This window comes from Pungitius pungitius, chromosome 6, assembly GCF_949316345.1.
Source record: "Pungitius pungitius chromosome 6, fPunPun2.1, whole genome shotgun sequence".
Taxonomy (NCBI): Eukaryota; Metazoa; Chordata; class Actinopteri; order Perciformes; family Gasterosteidae; genus Pungitius; species Pungitius pungitius.
This window is the reverse complement of record NC_084905.1, coordinates 14,500,873-14,515,056: the sequence shown is the minus strand read 5'-3', so window position 1 is coordinate 14,515,056 and position 14,184 is coordinate 14,500,873. Positions and strand designations below refer to the sequence as shown.

The 14,184-nt window shown below is 43.1% G+C and overlaps 2 protein-coding genes across 3 annotated transcripts in view; both read right to left on the bottom strand.

The window, feature by feature from the left end:
* Positions 1 to 4,543, bottom strand: part of cd82b (CD82 molecule b) — a 29,481-nt gene extending 24,938 nt beyond the window's left edge. Inside the window, exon 1 of the mRNA XM_037450905.2 lies at positions 4,370 to 4,543. The gene's annotated coding sequence lies outside the window, so the exon portion shown is untranslated. The remainder of the gene's footprint in view (positions 1 to 4,369) is intronic.
* An 850-nt stretch (positions 4,544 to 5,393) lies between these two features.
* tp53i11b (tumor protein p53 inducible protein 11b) overlaps positions 5,394 to 14,184 on the bottom strand; it is a 35,250-nt gene continuing 26,459 nt past the window's right edge. For both annotated transcript variants that reach the window (XM_037450907.2, XM_037450906.2), the window contains exons 3-8: positions 13,628 to 13,769; positions 10,462 to 10,520; positions 10,275 to 10,323; positions 9,448 to 9,544; positions 8,179 to 8,280; positions 5,394 to 7,637 (exon numbers count right to left, since the gene is read on the bottom strand). In XM_037450907.2, the coding sequence (XP_037306804.1) occupies positions 7,504 to 7,637; positions 8,179 to 8,280; positions 9,448 to 9,544; positions 10,275 to 10,323; positions 10,462 to 10,520; positions 13,628 to 13,756 (570 nt within the window). In that variant the 5' untranslated portion in view covers positions 13,757 to 13,769 and the 3' untranslated portion in view covers positions 5,394 to 7,503. The remainder of the gene's footprint in view (positions 7,638 to 8,178; positions 8,281 to 9,447; positions 9,545 to 10,274; positions 10,324 to 10,461; positions 10,521 to 13,627; positions 13,770 to 14,184) is intronic.

Genomic DNA, 14,184 nt, shown 5'->3' with positions numbered 1-14,184 from the left:
ACTGACCCCGTACCAAGACACGTTCGCTGGAAAGGTGTCATTCTGAAATGCAACAACCTACACCTGTATGAGTCGAGTGTTCCTATAAGGGAACACCTGTGGGCTCAGTGTGGGGACCCTCTATGGCACTCCACAGCAAACACCATTCAGCGTGAAGTTACGCAGGTCCAAAGCAAATATTATTCACCACGACCCGACCCTTTTCCTTCACTGGGAGCGCTGAAAATATAACCAGCCATAGTGGTTATTTGAAGAGTCTGAAAATATGCAACAGAGACAACACCCTGAGAATCGGATGACAGGCTCTTCTCTTCTCCCTTTCTCTTTCACATCATGACTGCAGGTTCTTCCCAAGGCCCCCGGGACTGGAATAGTCTGCATGTGTTTGTGTTTTAAACTTTAATGAATATAAGAGATAATCTCTTTGTAGAAAAGGGAAATGAATCATCTCCAAGCTGCCAACTCTGGACATCTGCAAATTAGCTACAGCCTCATGCCTCACACCCTTCTACATTACATGTCATTTAGCTGACGCTTTTACACAAAGCGACTTACAATAAGTGCATTTCAACTGTAGAGATACAAACTCAGAAGAACAAGTAACAAGAAAGTAAGATTTTCGTCAAATAAGCAATTTCAAAACATGTTATAGATGAGTGCCATTCTAAGTACAATTTAAGTGCTACGATTTGTTAATGCTACTGTTTGTTAGTGTTTTAGTTAAGGTAGAGTCTAAAGAGGTCTAAATACAATTCATTTCCATATTGATTCCTGGGACTACCGTCTTCATTTCATATCTGCCCAATGATTAAATTGTCAATGTATTATTAAAATCTAATTGGAACGCTTAAATTATTCCTCTCAAAAAACAATTTGTCAAATCTCAAAGATTCAGGGGGTCATTAGCAAATGAACACACTGGAAGTTGAGTTTCACTAAGTAATACAATTTGAGCTCCTGGGAAACATCACAAAAGCACGAGTGATTTGGGGGATTAAATAATGACTTTATATCTATCGGATCCACTATGCTCGGCTGCAAGGCACATTCCGTATAGAAGATGGCTGGGGTTGATAATAACCACACATACTAGACTGTTAATGTACTCAATAGCCTAAATACCACCATAATTCATGTTTACAAAACTGTAAACCGTACAAAGCACAAAGCAGAGGGCCCTGCAAAGTAGATAATCCTTAAAGGAGATTGCTGGTTTTATGTCTGGATGGTGAGCAGCATTGTAGATTAAAAAAAGAAGGCTTAGTTATGACAATCGTTTGTTGACTAAGACACGCCTGCCATCTGAAAACAATTCCCCAACAATCCCTAAATGCCACTTATTATATCTTTTTATCTTTTTTTTAACAAATGAAATAACAGGTAGGGCCCTATTCATGCTGAAGCAGCCCACTCAGCATATTGAGGTTAGCAGCATAGTCAAACTAAACTATAAATACACATTTTTACGGAACTTCCATGCAAGCTCACACATTCACGGCGGATATGGTAAACCTTGGGGCAGTTTTTAGAAAGTTTATTTTTGCGGATCGCACTGGACTCCCTGAAAGCGAATGACAAATATTTTCCGAGCTGGAAATAAGAACTGGAAAGTGTAATGGAAATGCAGAGCAGACCCAAACAGCGATTCCAAGAAACAGTCGCCTCATACAACAGCTGGTATTCAACGCGCTGCAGAAATCATAAGAAGATGAAGATTGTCCAAATTGGGACAGAAGGAAAAGACGATGACTCAGGAGGACTGGCATTTACTCACGAGGTGTAGTCTATCAGTCAATTAATCACAAGATTGGATATCGCATTAGGTAACCCGGTGATGACGATCAATTTTTGTAAAAAAAAAAAAAAAAGGTCCAAAATACAACTAGTCAAGGGTCAACTGAGGTGGGCGGGACCCAGCTGTGGGCGGGGCAAAGCAGAGTTCAGGGCAGGCTGTGATCTGACTGGACCACGTCCCCAGCGGGGACTGAGCAGGAGACACTTTTTGAATTCCGCTAAGTATGATTAGCGTCTGACTTTCAGTGATAGAGAGGGGATTTTCTTCTTTACACACCTTAAGATCCACACATCGCAGGGTTAAAGAGGTGTAGCGTTGCCACGGATATATTACTGCGCTTTATTAAAACCCACAGACAAAACAGTAAAAGTAACAAGGCAAAGTGTCAACCAGAGGATTTGGTAGTCGACTAGTTTGTGAAAACCCTAACGCTCAGACTCGTGCTGCAGAATTACTCTCTCAAAAAAAGCTGAAAATGAGTCATCTGACCTTACCAAACTCTGTGACCTCATTCAGTCATTTATTCCCCATCGTAAAACCCCATTTCCCACCAACTGAGTTGCAATCTTTTGTGTTCTAAATTGGAATCAGTTATAAAAAATAAAAATAATAATACACACAGGCATGGGATTAAGAAAGCTGCATTAGTGGCAGATGGCATCTGCTGTGTCAGTAATGGACCCAGCGTGGATCAACGATAAACCAGCCAGTGTGCCAACCTCCATCCTCCTCCTCTTCACTGTATTCATATTTGACCCATTAACACGTCGCTCAGGCCATCCTGCTGGCACAGATCCGCAGGCTATTAAGTTCTTAATTCTACGAGTTCTGCTTCAACATCTGCAACAACGTGGTTTGTCCCGCTGTACAGACAGGATGTCGCTCGTTATCTCAGCCGCATTTTGGTGACTAAAGTGGAATTTGCATTTCTTGTTTGAGTAAGAGGAAACGGTTTCAGCATGTACACATTTCCAGGGGAAGTTGGGGGTGTATGTTAAGTTTTGTGCGTATTATTGTTAGTAATGATCAACAATTGTTTTTGTAAAGTGTACGTTCATCATCGTCGTTCAAAAGTTCTAAATTACTTTTCATTACTTGGGTTGCTTCAGAAGTTGATAAGCCAAAACTAATTATGCATGATGGAGGCGATTTTTGCATTTAGAGACTATTTGGTCACTGTCCTGACATAAAATAAGGGGCGGTAGATCCCTCATAAAAGTTCAGTGCCACTACAACAATGAGGCAAACTAATTATGTGATAAACATGTTCTTATCTAGTACTACTCATACACCACAAGTGATTCAAAAGGTTATGAGTTTACATACACAAAGGATAACACCTACAACTTAGCCCATGCTAAAACTCAAATTTAAATTCAATAATTGCTTTGTTGGTGTGACCATCTTGAACCAAGCATATTGTTATTGATTATACAGGAATACGGATGGGGCCTAGTGAAAACATGCTTTGAGCTGCACAAAAAAGTGTTTCCATCCCAGCAAACTTCTAAAATATGATGGAAATACAATATCAAACTATAACCTGCAATGGAACCAGTGAGGTGAGGATTCATTAACCACCAGCCTGAAGCTATGGTGTCTTTCAGCACCAAACAACTCCACTGTGGTTTTTAAATATACATGATGGGGTTATGTGAGGTAAATTGCAATTTTGGCAAAAACCCAAAAGCAAAACTAATAACCATTTCAAATCACTGAAGGCTGGATGAATCTTCTTGGCATTTCTGCAGGAAAACCAAATAAAAAACAAAACTAGGACAAAGAAAAGGGCACGGAGTAACAGAGTGGTTTACTCTGATAGGAATATCCGCTTGCAAACCACAGTATAAAACCTCATCTGAATGCAAGAGGGCTGCCAAAGCAAAGAGGCAGCTGCATGTGGAAATCTTACTCTGCTGAAGCTGCTCTTCTGTTTCAGGAATGCCTTCGTACAGAATACAAATTTAATTTTTCTTTAAATCGGAATAATACAATAGGATAGGTATACTTTCCATGTGCATAACCTGACATTTGTGTGCCAATAAGCACACTTTATCCACGTTTATGGCTCCATCCAATGGGAGTGTCAATTCTATGTAGAGAAACGCTGTAATGTAACAATAACAATAGCCCCATAAGAGTGAAGCACTTCCGGGACCACGCGACAGCTTTTACGTCAGCGGTCTTTATTAAAATACCAAAAAAGCCCATTAAATACCATTAATGTCACACATTAACAGATGGGGAATCAGTGCCTCCGACGTGACACTGAAACACAGACGTATCAAAAACAAAAGTAAACTCTGACTCATTATCCGCGGGTTTTCTAACGTGAATTCAAAGTAAACGAGTCGGTTTGAGGCGCCTGGTGTCTTCACGTTAACAGATAACAGCGCATCTTAAACAACACGTTACTTTAGCGGACAAGTCGTCATGGAAAAGGCTTTAAAAAAAGAAAAAGAACGGGACAGTTTTCTAAAAAAAAGACAAACCGGAGAAGTAGAAAGCGGACTAACTGACACGAGTTGCACGTGGCGGATGAGAAGTTGACGCTAAAAATAAAAAAAAACTTACTTTGAATTCTTCTCCCAAATAAAACGGTGACTGAAGGGTCGACGGTCTTCTACCTCTCTGACGGGAGGACCAAAGCGTCTCCAGTGAGAAACGAGACGTGAGTGTGTGTGTCCGTCTGTCTGTGTGTGTGTCTGTGTGTGCGCGTGTTCACACCCCTACGGTGCAGATTCATTAACCCTCTCCTGCCCCGCACCGCGTGTACAGACGGTCTCACAGGTACATTATAGAATAACATTTATTTGCAACAATTATAGTCAAGTATTGTCTCGTGCATTTCTGAAGTGTCCCAATTTCATTTTTTCTGTCGTTTTATAATGTCCTGTTTTTGTTATTCTCATAGTTCACATTTATAAATGCAAACTATGCAAGACTGAAATACAATAAAAAGTGCCATATACACACACACACATCAAATGATCCATTCTGAACTGTAAATATTTTAATTTGTCCATTAAATACATTTATATGCAAAAGTTATGCTCTATTTAATGATAGTTTGGGTTATGTTGAAATAATGCTATGCAGACCTGAAGACGTCATGTTACGACACGTTTGAACTTCCAAGTTGAGAAAAAAAAAAAAAAGCACTAAACATAGGGTGACGTGAAACAACAGCTCTGTAGTTCTTTGTTGAGACTTGTAAAAACTGTTGTTGCGGTGTTTGGATGCTTTTTGAAGAAGGCTCGTCGAGGTTAATGCAGGTAGTTGGAATCCCGTTTGATGCCACTAAGGCAATTAGTTATTGTACAGTATGCACACCCGAGCCCATTTTAATTATTCCTTGTTGCTGGGAAACAGCAACACAGATGAGCATTACTCCGGCTTCTGTCAGTGGGTGTAAGAGTCATGAGTGGACTTTTCGAAACCTCAAGAATTCTCATGTGAAGGTTGGGTAATTCCAAAAAAATGTCGTGAAGTGTAAACCACTTCAATAAGTAGATATGAGACATTAGGTTGTCAAAGCCACGCAATTTAAATATCAGAAAGGACAAGGAATAAAGAGGATTTCATCGCTTTTGCAGTCTTCAAAATAAACAGCAGTTACCTTTATTTGAAACTAAAATCTTGGAAAGCCATAACAATTAATTTTTTCCAGGTACAATATAGCACATATATACATAAAAACAATGCTACAACTTGAAACAGTTTGACCGGGTATGCTATTCACAGTCCAATACATGTTTGATCAGAGGGAATCAACAGCATTCCTCTAAAACGTCAAGGACAGAACTAACCGATGTAATATGTGAACTAATTTACATCAGAGAAGCAGGAGGATCAAAGAGCCGTCTCCTTGCCTCTTTTTCTGCCCATCTATCCTAAAATAAACTGCTTCACAGACCCTTGAACATCTCACAGGGCTCATGATTTGAGGCCTATAGTAGACTGAAATGGAACAAGACTTTCCTCGGAACGCCGTAATTACAACGCTACTCAGGGACGAGCAGTACGTTGAGACACACAATTGCACTCTGGGAGGGGAGGCGCATCTAATTAAACACTGAGGAAAAAAAAAAAAAGTAATTACAACTTTTGAGGGCGTACGGGGGACCTCCTTCACGTTTCCCCTATCTGAAATGAAAACTCACCCATGTAAGCACATCTGCCTTCAGCGCTGGACTCATAACTGCAAACCCACAATCACCCCGACCTCAGGACCACTCCCTGCTAGGGCAGCACCCACCAATATGGACCTCCACCTTTGGAGGAGGCCGACAGAAGGTGCCTCATTCCACTCAAAAATAGGCCTTTTGGCATTTTGTAGCCAATTCCTCCATTAACATCTTATTTATCAGATGTGCGCTCTAGTTGGTGGCAGCTCGCTACATAGTGTAAGCCATTTCCTGATGGATTATAGTGCACTGATGTTAAAAAAAAAAAGAAAAAGAAAATCTAACTTATGGACAGAAGAGGAAGCCTGCAAAGAGAAAGCCATTCCATCAATACTCAAGTTCCCTGTTTGTGTCACACGAACACCACATAACTGCTAATTTACATATGTACGAGTAGGACGCAGTGTTGAGGACTCTTGTTTTAGTTTTAAGGCCAAGGATCCGGTGTATGTAAAAAAAAAAATTTTAAAAAAAGAAAGAAAAACTGCTACATCACCGAAGCGGAACCAGAACTGGTTTTCTCGCTCTGCTTGTGAAATCATAGGTCAGAATGTTAAAATACTTTCTGCAAGATCACTCAGGCTAAAGTCCTGCCCCCCCCCCCCACACACACACACACACGTGACAATTTCTCATTCCAGGCGTGTAAATATTCCACACAAAAAATAATTCCTATTCACTTGGGTCGAACTGTCCTGACTGAAAATTGTAATAATCACGTTGTCCCTGAAAAATGTTCAGACATAGCATTTGGTTTGGAGTAATCTAAATTGGTTGATTGAGAATAAAAACTGACCTTTAGGAATGTTTTGACCAAAAAAGCTGCCAGCACTAAAAGAGGTTCATTGTCACCCATCAAGCATTTAGCTTATCCAACTGCACCTGGATTTACATGAAGCAGCGGATGCTTTTCCCAGTCAATGTGTTCAGTGAAGAGTTGTCGGAAAAGCATGCAATAGCACAGATATTCAAGCTTCATTTAAGCAAACCTTGAGTAGGAGTCAACATCAAAAACATCGACCAGGAAACACTTTGGCACACACATTTAGCTCCTCAAGTGTGATCGGGAAGCAGTGTCAAGATGCAACATTAGACAACACAAAATACTGAATCAGGAAATCACGTGGCTGCAAACAAACAAATTAGATGCACTGTACAAAATAAAAAAATAGGTGTCAGAAGAAGGCAATGCCCTTTAAGCTGCTTGCTCCTTCTTTATAAACAGCTCTGGGAACTGCACAAAGGAGGGATGTGTGCGTCAGGAGGGGCTTGGCCTCGCAGCCCAAAAGCGTAATTCACTTTCGCCAAAATTCTGGATCTTGTTGAGTCTGGAATGCGAGACGGTGCTCATCGGTTGAATACTCGGGGGGTTACAATAGGCTAGGTCCCATGGGAGGGGGCATCCACTGGCAGAGCAACGCGCCGAGCCACAATCAAATTATATTCCACACCTTCTGGCCCCTCGTCTGTGCTCAGCTGCCCCCCTCTGCCCTCCCTCCCTGGAAGTCTCAACCAGGCAGTTCAGATCTTCTTCAGCTTACGGCCAAGTTGGTAGTAGTACGCCATGGTAACCACCAGGAAGAACACCCGACTGAGGAGCAGGAGAATGGCGGCGTTGGGCAGGATGCCAACCTCCATTAAGGTGATGGACGTCACTGAAACCACAGAACCACGTTTAGTACCTAACATTTTACATCAAGTCAGAAAAAGGCATATTGTCATTCTAACCCTCAGGAAAAGGGATTTTAGAGGTTAATCTAAACACAATAACTTGTCCATTAGGAAGTTATCTGTTGGTGCAATTGTCAGTGAAGTTAATACTTCGCCCTTTTGACGTTTCCCTGGGCAGCGCCTCCATACAGAGACTGGTAGGAGGGGATTAACACAAAAGATGAGATTTGTGCTGTAACCAGCTTGATTTATGTAACAGACTCCAGCTGACCTTTAGAAGTATTTGTACTACACAAAAGAGGAATGCGCCCCCCCCCCCCATGACTCACAAGGACATTTTATTAGTTAAGGTATCTTTTTTCTGATATAACTGAAAAATGTGTGAACCTATTCTTTGATGATGCAAGGCTGCGACTTCAGACATTAACCACAAGGGGGCAGCACCAACACAAATATGGCATCAACTCAAAGTGTGACAGCTAGGGACAAACAACCCCCTCCCCCCCAAAAAAGTAAATAAATCACCAAGAAACTGGACAGCAAAGTAGCAGGCCTCGCTGAGCAGAGTCCACTGGATAACGATCTTCTCTGCCGTGTAGAGACCATTCCAAAATATCAGGGCCAGGCCTGGAAAAGGATGTGATAAAAAGAAGACAATTATAGGTGCATTGGGATACAAACAGTCCGTTTTTCCCAAACCACAACGTATGAGACTGGTTTATTTGTAGCCGTTTGGCAAGTGTATACAGTGATGCGCTGTGATTGTTGGCCTATTGATGACCCGTTGAACGCTCTGACTCATTGGCGCCGCCACGCTCAGTCATGCCACAGGAACCCACAAGCATACCCTGAAGTTAGGCAATGGAAGCAATAAGGTGGGGGGGCTGATTGATGGGAGTCCTCTCGCTGCCAGGTTCCATCTGTGTGGCAGATGAGACCCCGTCCTCGGCTCTCTTCACCACTTAAAATAAAGAAGACCTCCTTTGGTTGAGATTGAGAGCTGGTTCGTGCGTTTAAGGGTCACTCTCGGGCAATGTAGTAATCATCCAGAGGGTTATTTTTGATAAGTTCAGACCTTACTCTGTTTAGATTTATCAAGTTAGGCATCCATTGAGTTAAGAGGTTTCCTCTTAGTACTCACATAATCTTGTGTTAAACACGTTAAATTAAATATTTTCTGGTCATATGGCTATATAATGATTTAGATTAAAGTGACAACCTGGCTACCTACTCAATGTTTGTGAACAATATGTATGGACGCTTCTCAATTTCCTGGCTTACTTTCACCTGAAGTTACTTGCCTCTCCAGCACAGTCACATTGTGCCTTTTCACAGCCATTACAAACCCTCTTTTTTCTAAAGAAAGTAGAATAGTGATTTTGAAAAAAAAAAAAAACTCAGTTTCAAGCCCTTTAGAAAACTGGTACGGCCGGCTTCCTTTGAGACATTTGTTTTTGCAGTCAACAGGGTCCAACAGAGCAGCTAAGGCCTGGTGAGCCAGTATGGGCCAGAGTCGAGTGTTCACAACAAAGGCCCATGTGTGCGTTTGGGACAATTGTCGCCTGAAGATCGAGGATATGATGAATAAACTCCCAGGATTACAGTCATTGTGCTCAGTCACACTGAACTTCTTAATAAAAAAGTTCAATCACATAAGGGACTGTGTGCATAAATACATCTTAAAAAGCCAGCGTGTCGGCATCCTTGCACCACAGCGGATGAACTCACAAATACATTGTCTCATTACATTCACTGTACTGCGGTTATGCACAAAGATGCATGAATAGGACTTACTAAGCAGCGCTCCTCCATAAAGCCGAACAGAGATGCTAGTTGTGGAGAGCTCCTCCTCGAAAACAACCTCATAAAGCTGGTTGGGAAACACTAGGGCCTGTGTAGAAAAAAAAAAAAAAACACACAATACAACCCTGTCATATCCAAGGCGTTCTGTCCTAAACTGCAGCAGCATTGACAACGTCTCCCTGTCTGGGAGTTGGAACCACTGTGTATGACCTTAACACAGAGGACATTGAGCAATTAGGTGCTTTAGTGGCCAAAGACGAAGCCTTTCTCTCCAGATGTCCCCCACTGATAAGTTGGGAAAGAACCAATGCTCTGATTGCAAAAACAATATATTACATACTTTGACAGGAGTTCCCTTTCTCCTTCAATCATTGTGTTCAAGTCTATTAATAGAGATGGGCCAAAAAGGCCAACATCTTTATTAGCAGTAAACATGCAGAAGAAGGGCGGCGTTGGGCAGGATGCCAACCTCCATTAAGGTGATGGACGTCACCGAACACACAGATTCACATGGTTTTTACTTAGAAACCAGCTGGATTTATGTAACAGACTCCCGCTGACCTAAATAATATTAGCAGTAAACATGTACAATATATTTCCCAATACAGTATGTCATTTAAAACAGTATTTAAGAAATGGTTGGCAAAAATAAAAACAGACTTCATCCTTCACCCGTCCTTTCATGGGTTGTTCTGCTCTACATTCACAACTGCACTTGACATTTTCTGCCCAGATCACAATATATACACCATCATTCCCCGCCCCCCCCCCCCCTACCCTAAAGAAGGTACTATCAAAAGGATTCGAGCAGCGCTTACCATCACGGCCATAACTGTGAAAGCCACTGCAGAGATGAGAATCCACACCCTGGGAACAGAGAGCATCCTTCATGTAAGCCCTTCTCAATGTGCATTTGTTTTACAAGATGTTGCCCTTTACTGGTAGCCGTAGCCACACACACGCGCGCGCACGCACGCACGCACGTCAGAGAAGTTGAAATCTCACCTCAGCCCGATGGGCTCCCGCACTGCAAACTTTATCTCATTTCCGAGCATCTGACTGATCTGTGAGCAGACGAGACAATAGAAAAGAGAAAATTACTTGTGAGGAGGAAAATACAAAAGCAATTATGGCATCTTAAAAATCAATAGATGTTACGACCACCTGCAACAAAATGACCAGAAAATGAATTTCATGTTGTCGGCACACTTCCTAAATTACTCCAAGATGGAGGGCCCAGCTTTATTTATACTCTGGGTCGACCTCCACAGATGGCGGCAGGCTAAAGACGCGCTCTGAGGCGTTTACGCTCGCAGCGCAGTACGTTGTGGTGCTCTCTGTAAGGACACAAGGCGCACAAACTGAACACACTGTGAGGCGACGACGAGTCAACAAATGTTACTGGCAGGCTGCCAGCAACAGGTTGCAGAGGAGGAATTGTAATCAAGTGCAGGCTCAAATCCCAGAGCCCTCGCGCGCAAGAACGCAAGCTGTCATTTCGAGGAGCGCGGGAACCAGCGCCAGCTCCACGCCGTTCTGTCAAAAACGAATGTCGTCGCGCAGTGATAGAGTTGACAGACTGTTCCCCTGTTCATCTTTTGTCAGATGATCCTGGGATGCTAGTCTCTGGCAACATGTGTTTCCAACTCAGGCCTTTATACAGTCTCACTGAACCACACATAAACAGTCATCTTTTGATGGTTGCAGCCACTAAAATTGTAGATTTACTTTTAGATCAGTCAGACCATCACGTTTATTTTGCTTGGATAGACAGTAATCCACAGACAAAACTGTTGTCTGGTCAACGTTTTATTCCTTTATCAACGGCCTTCGGGACTTTTCCCTCCTGTTATATATCAGCGCGTTTCCTCCCTGAGACGCTGCAACACTTCCTTCCCCTGTGTCGCAGCGAGCCACTGAACCTTGAAACCCACCAAGGCAGAGAAGATGAATTACTTTCTGGCTAGCTGTCCTTAGAGGGAACTCGCCATCAATTTGAAAGGTTTTTTTTCCACTTGCTGTGAAACAAAAAGGAGTCACAACAAATGTCAACAGTTTTGCAATTTGTATTTTATGTGATGTGCCGACACAAGTCAAAATTGCCAGACATTAATATTCCTAATAGTGTATTAGATATTTCTGAGCACTGCGTCATATCCTCATGAGTTCAATAGCATTTAACGTGTAAACATGATCAATAAAACGTCAAATGTGCATACATTTCGTTATAGTTTTGCTCATTTATGGTTGTCCAGGGTACACTAATCCCAAATACAGTGATACTAATGGCCTTGGTCGCTTTGTAGAACCATTACTTTATGTCAAAAATCGTCTCGAGGACGAGATTAAAACATTTTTATCATGTTGAAAATGGAATCCCATTTAATACATGCTGCTAGCTTTGATATCAGAGCCCTTGAAGTTAAACAGAAGCTGGAGCGAAAGAGTCTGAGACTTCTCTCTCTCCCCCCCATTAGCGCTCCTCCATTCTGACACTGAGGAGCATGAACGAGTTCCTGCCAGCTGTAGTCACGTGACCAGGTGAATCAGCCTTCCTGCGCAGCCGTTTTTGACGGGAACACAGATCTTGACGACTGGCGTGCGAAACGCTCAAAAAGGCAAATGAGCGTCTAGCGGTGGCAGAGAGTCGGCTGGCGGTGCGATACAGCGGAAGGGAGACATGGAGCGACAGGAAAAGGAAAGAAATGCACAATGGCCGTTGCAGGAGGTAGAGGCGCTTAAATCGCAGCTGCGGCGGCGCGGCCTCGCCGTCAGTCACTCAGCAAACAAAGCGCCACTCATCAGCGGGGACGGCGTGAAAAACATTCAGGCAGAGGAGAGAAGGAGGAATTTCCTTTTCATCACAACATGTCGTCATCTGGTGCGACCACCAATCCGGACGTCTCAAGTGGTTAAAATGAAAAACGTGGTGTTGTCTCATCTATGAAGGCTCGGTTGTTTAGCCGTGCCTTGAGCATTAAAGTAGTGTCCCAGTAGGTAAAAATGAGGGGGCAATCATAGGGCACAGTTGCACTCTCCTCCTCCTCACTCACTCACTCACTCACTGGAGTGCAAGTGGTACGAACGGTTTTCTTATCTACAAGCAGTAAAAGAGACAGGAAGAGACGGCCAGCTGACGGGGGAACTTCCCTCCTTTGTTTACAGCGATAAAGTTAAACGTTTCCCTTCCAAACCAGCTCTCGCCACGTAGTCAAATGTTGGCTCCAGAAACCGAATGAGTCGATGCAACCCATTGTAAAAAACGGAGACACCTGCTATTGCTGGATCACCTTGCAACAATCGCAACCTGCGTCTGAACGGGGTGATCCGCTCAAATGAAAGACGCTCTACTGCCGTGGAGGTTTTTCTTTCTACCAGCAGTAAGAGGTGAAAGTGATCTGAGTGGCAGATGCCCGGGTTAGCCTCCTTGCTAAAACATTGAGAGAGAAAAACAAACACTGAGCATGTGAGGGGATGTCGCCCTCCCACCACCACCTTCTATCAGGCGCCACCGTATGCCTGCTCCCTACTGTGCCGTTCCCTTCTCCCACATGCATGATTAATATTTCAGTGAGGAACAGTCAGCTCTGCCTATGCTCAGTCAAAGGCAGTCTGATTAAAAGACAGAAAAAAAAGTATCTTCATATTTAAGTCCTGTGAATTGGAACAAGACATTACAGCAACTGTGCAGATTGACATGCAGGAATACAGAAACAGATCAGCTTTAAGTCTCCTGGCATGAAGCTGCGTATGTGCCATGCAGGGTTTTTGTGCACCGTCTATACGAGGCAGGAATATAATACACGATATGCTCCTCTTGGGAGCCGGTCACATCTCAGTGGAGCTGCGGGAGCTCGTGGGATTACGTGATCTAGATCCTCTGAGGCGTAAATAGCAAATGCACAAGGCACTGATGAGACAATTAGCAGCATATTGTGGCTTTTAAAAAAGGAATCCATAGCTCTGCTCAGGTTTAATGAATGCATTGGTAGTCGAGTGTCTTGTTAGGACACGGATGTTATCGACGTGACTGATTCAACACACGCACTACATTCATAACAAAGTTGATTGTCACGCCAATCCACTTGCCACCTTCATTTGTTGTCTACAAGCACTGCACATATTTTCAATAGAAATGACAAGAATACAAAATCATGGAACTCAATCAGACCTTTGAGCGGTGCACTTCACCGTCATCATCCTCGCCGCCGACGCCGAGGATCTTGCGGCTCTTCAGGCGGCTTATCAGGTCTGTCTGACTGTGCTTCTTCATCAGAGGAGCGTGAGGCTTAGACGCCATGGTGCACACACACCTGACAAGAGATGGAAAGAGGTTGTTTAGGAGGCAAGCGTGGCAGAATTGTTGGATTAGAAACATGAAAGTATATATATATATATACAAATTTTCACAGAAACCTTGTCGGAGCTTTTCCCTCCGCACTCACCACTCGCCCCGAAGAAAAAGAAATACCTACCAGTGTACAACTAATCTCCTTGGAAGACTCTACTTACGCAACACAATGACATAACATGAGCGAAGCAATCACAGGCCACCCATAAAACCTTGCTCTTAAGTTAGACTGGACGCAGGAGCCAGACATCCTACATCTGCCAGGAAGCCATCAGACATAAGGAGGGGGGAGCCAACGGATCACTGCACAGGTTACTGCTGTGCACACAAACACAGGTAAATGCAGCTTGACTGTCGGGGAGTGACAGTTTCCATTT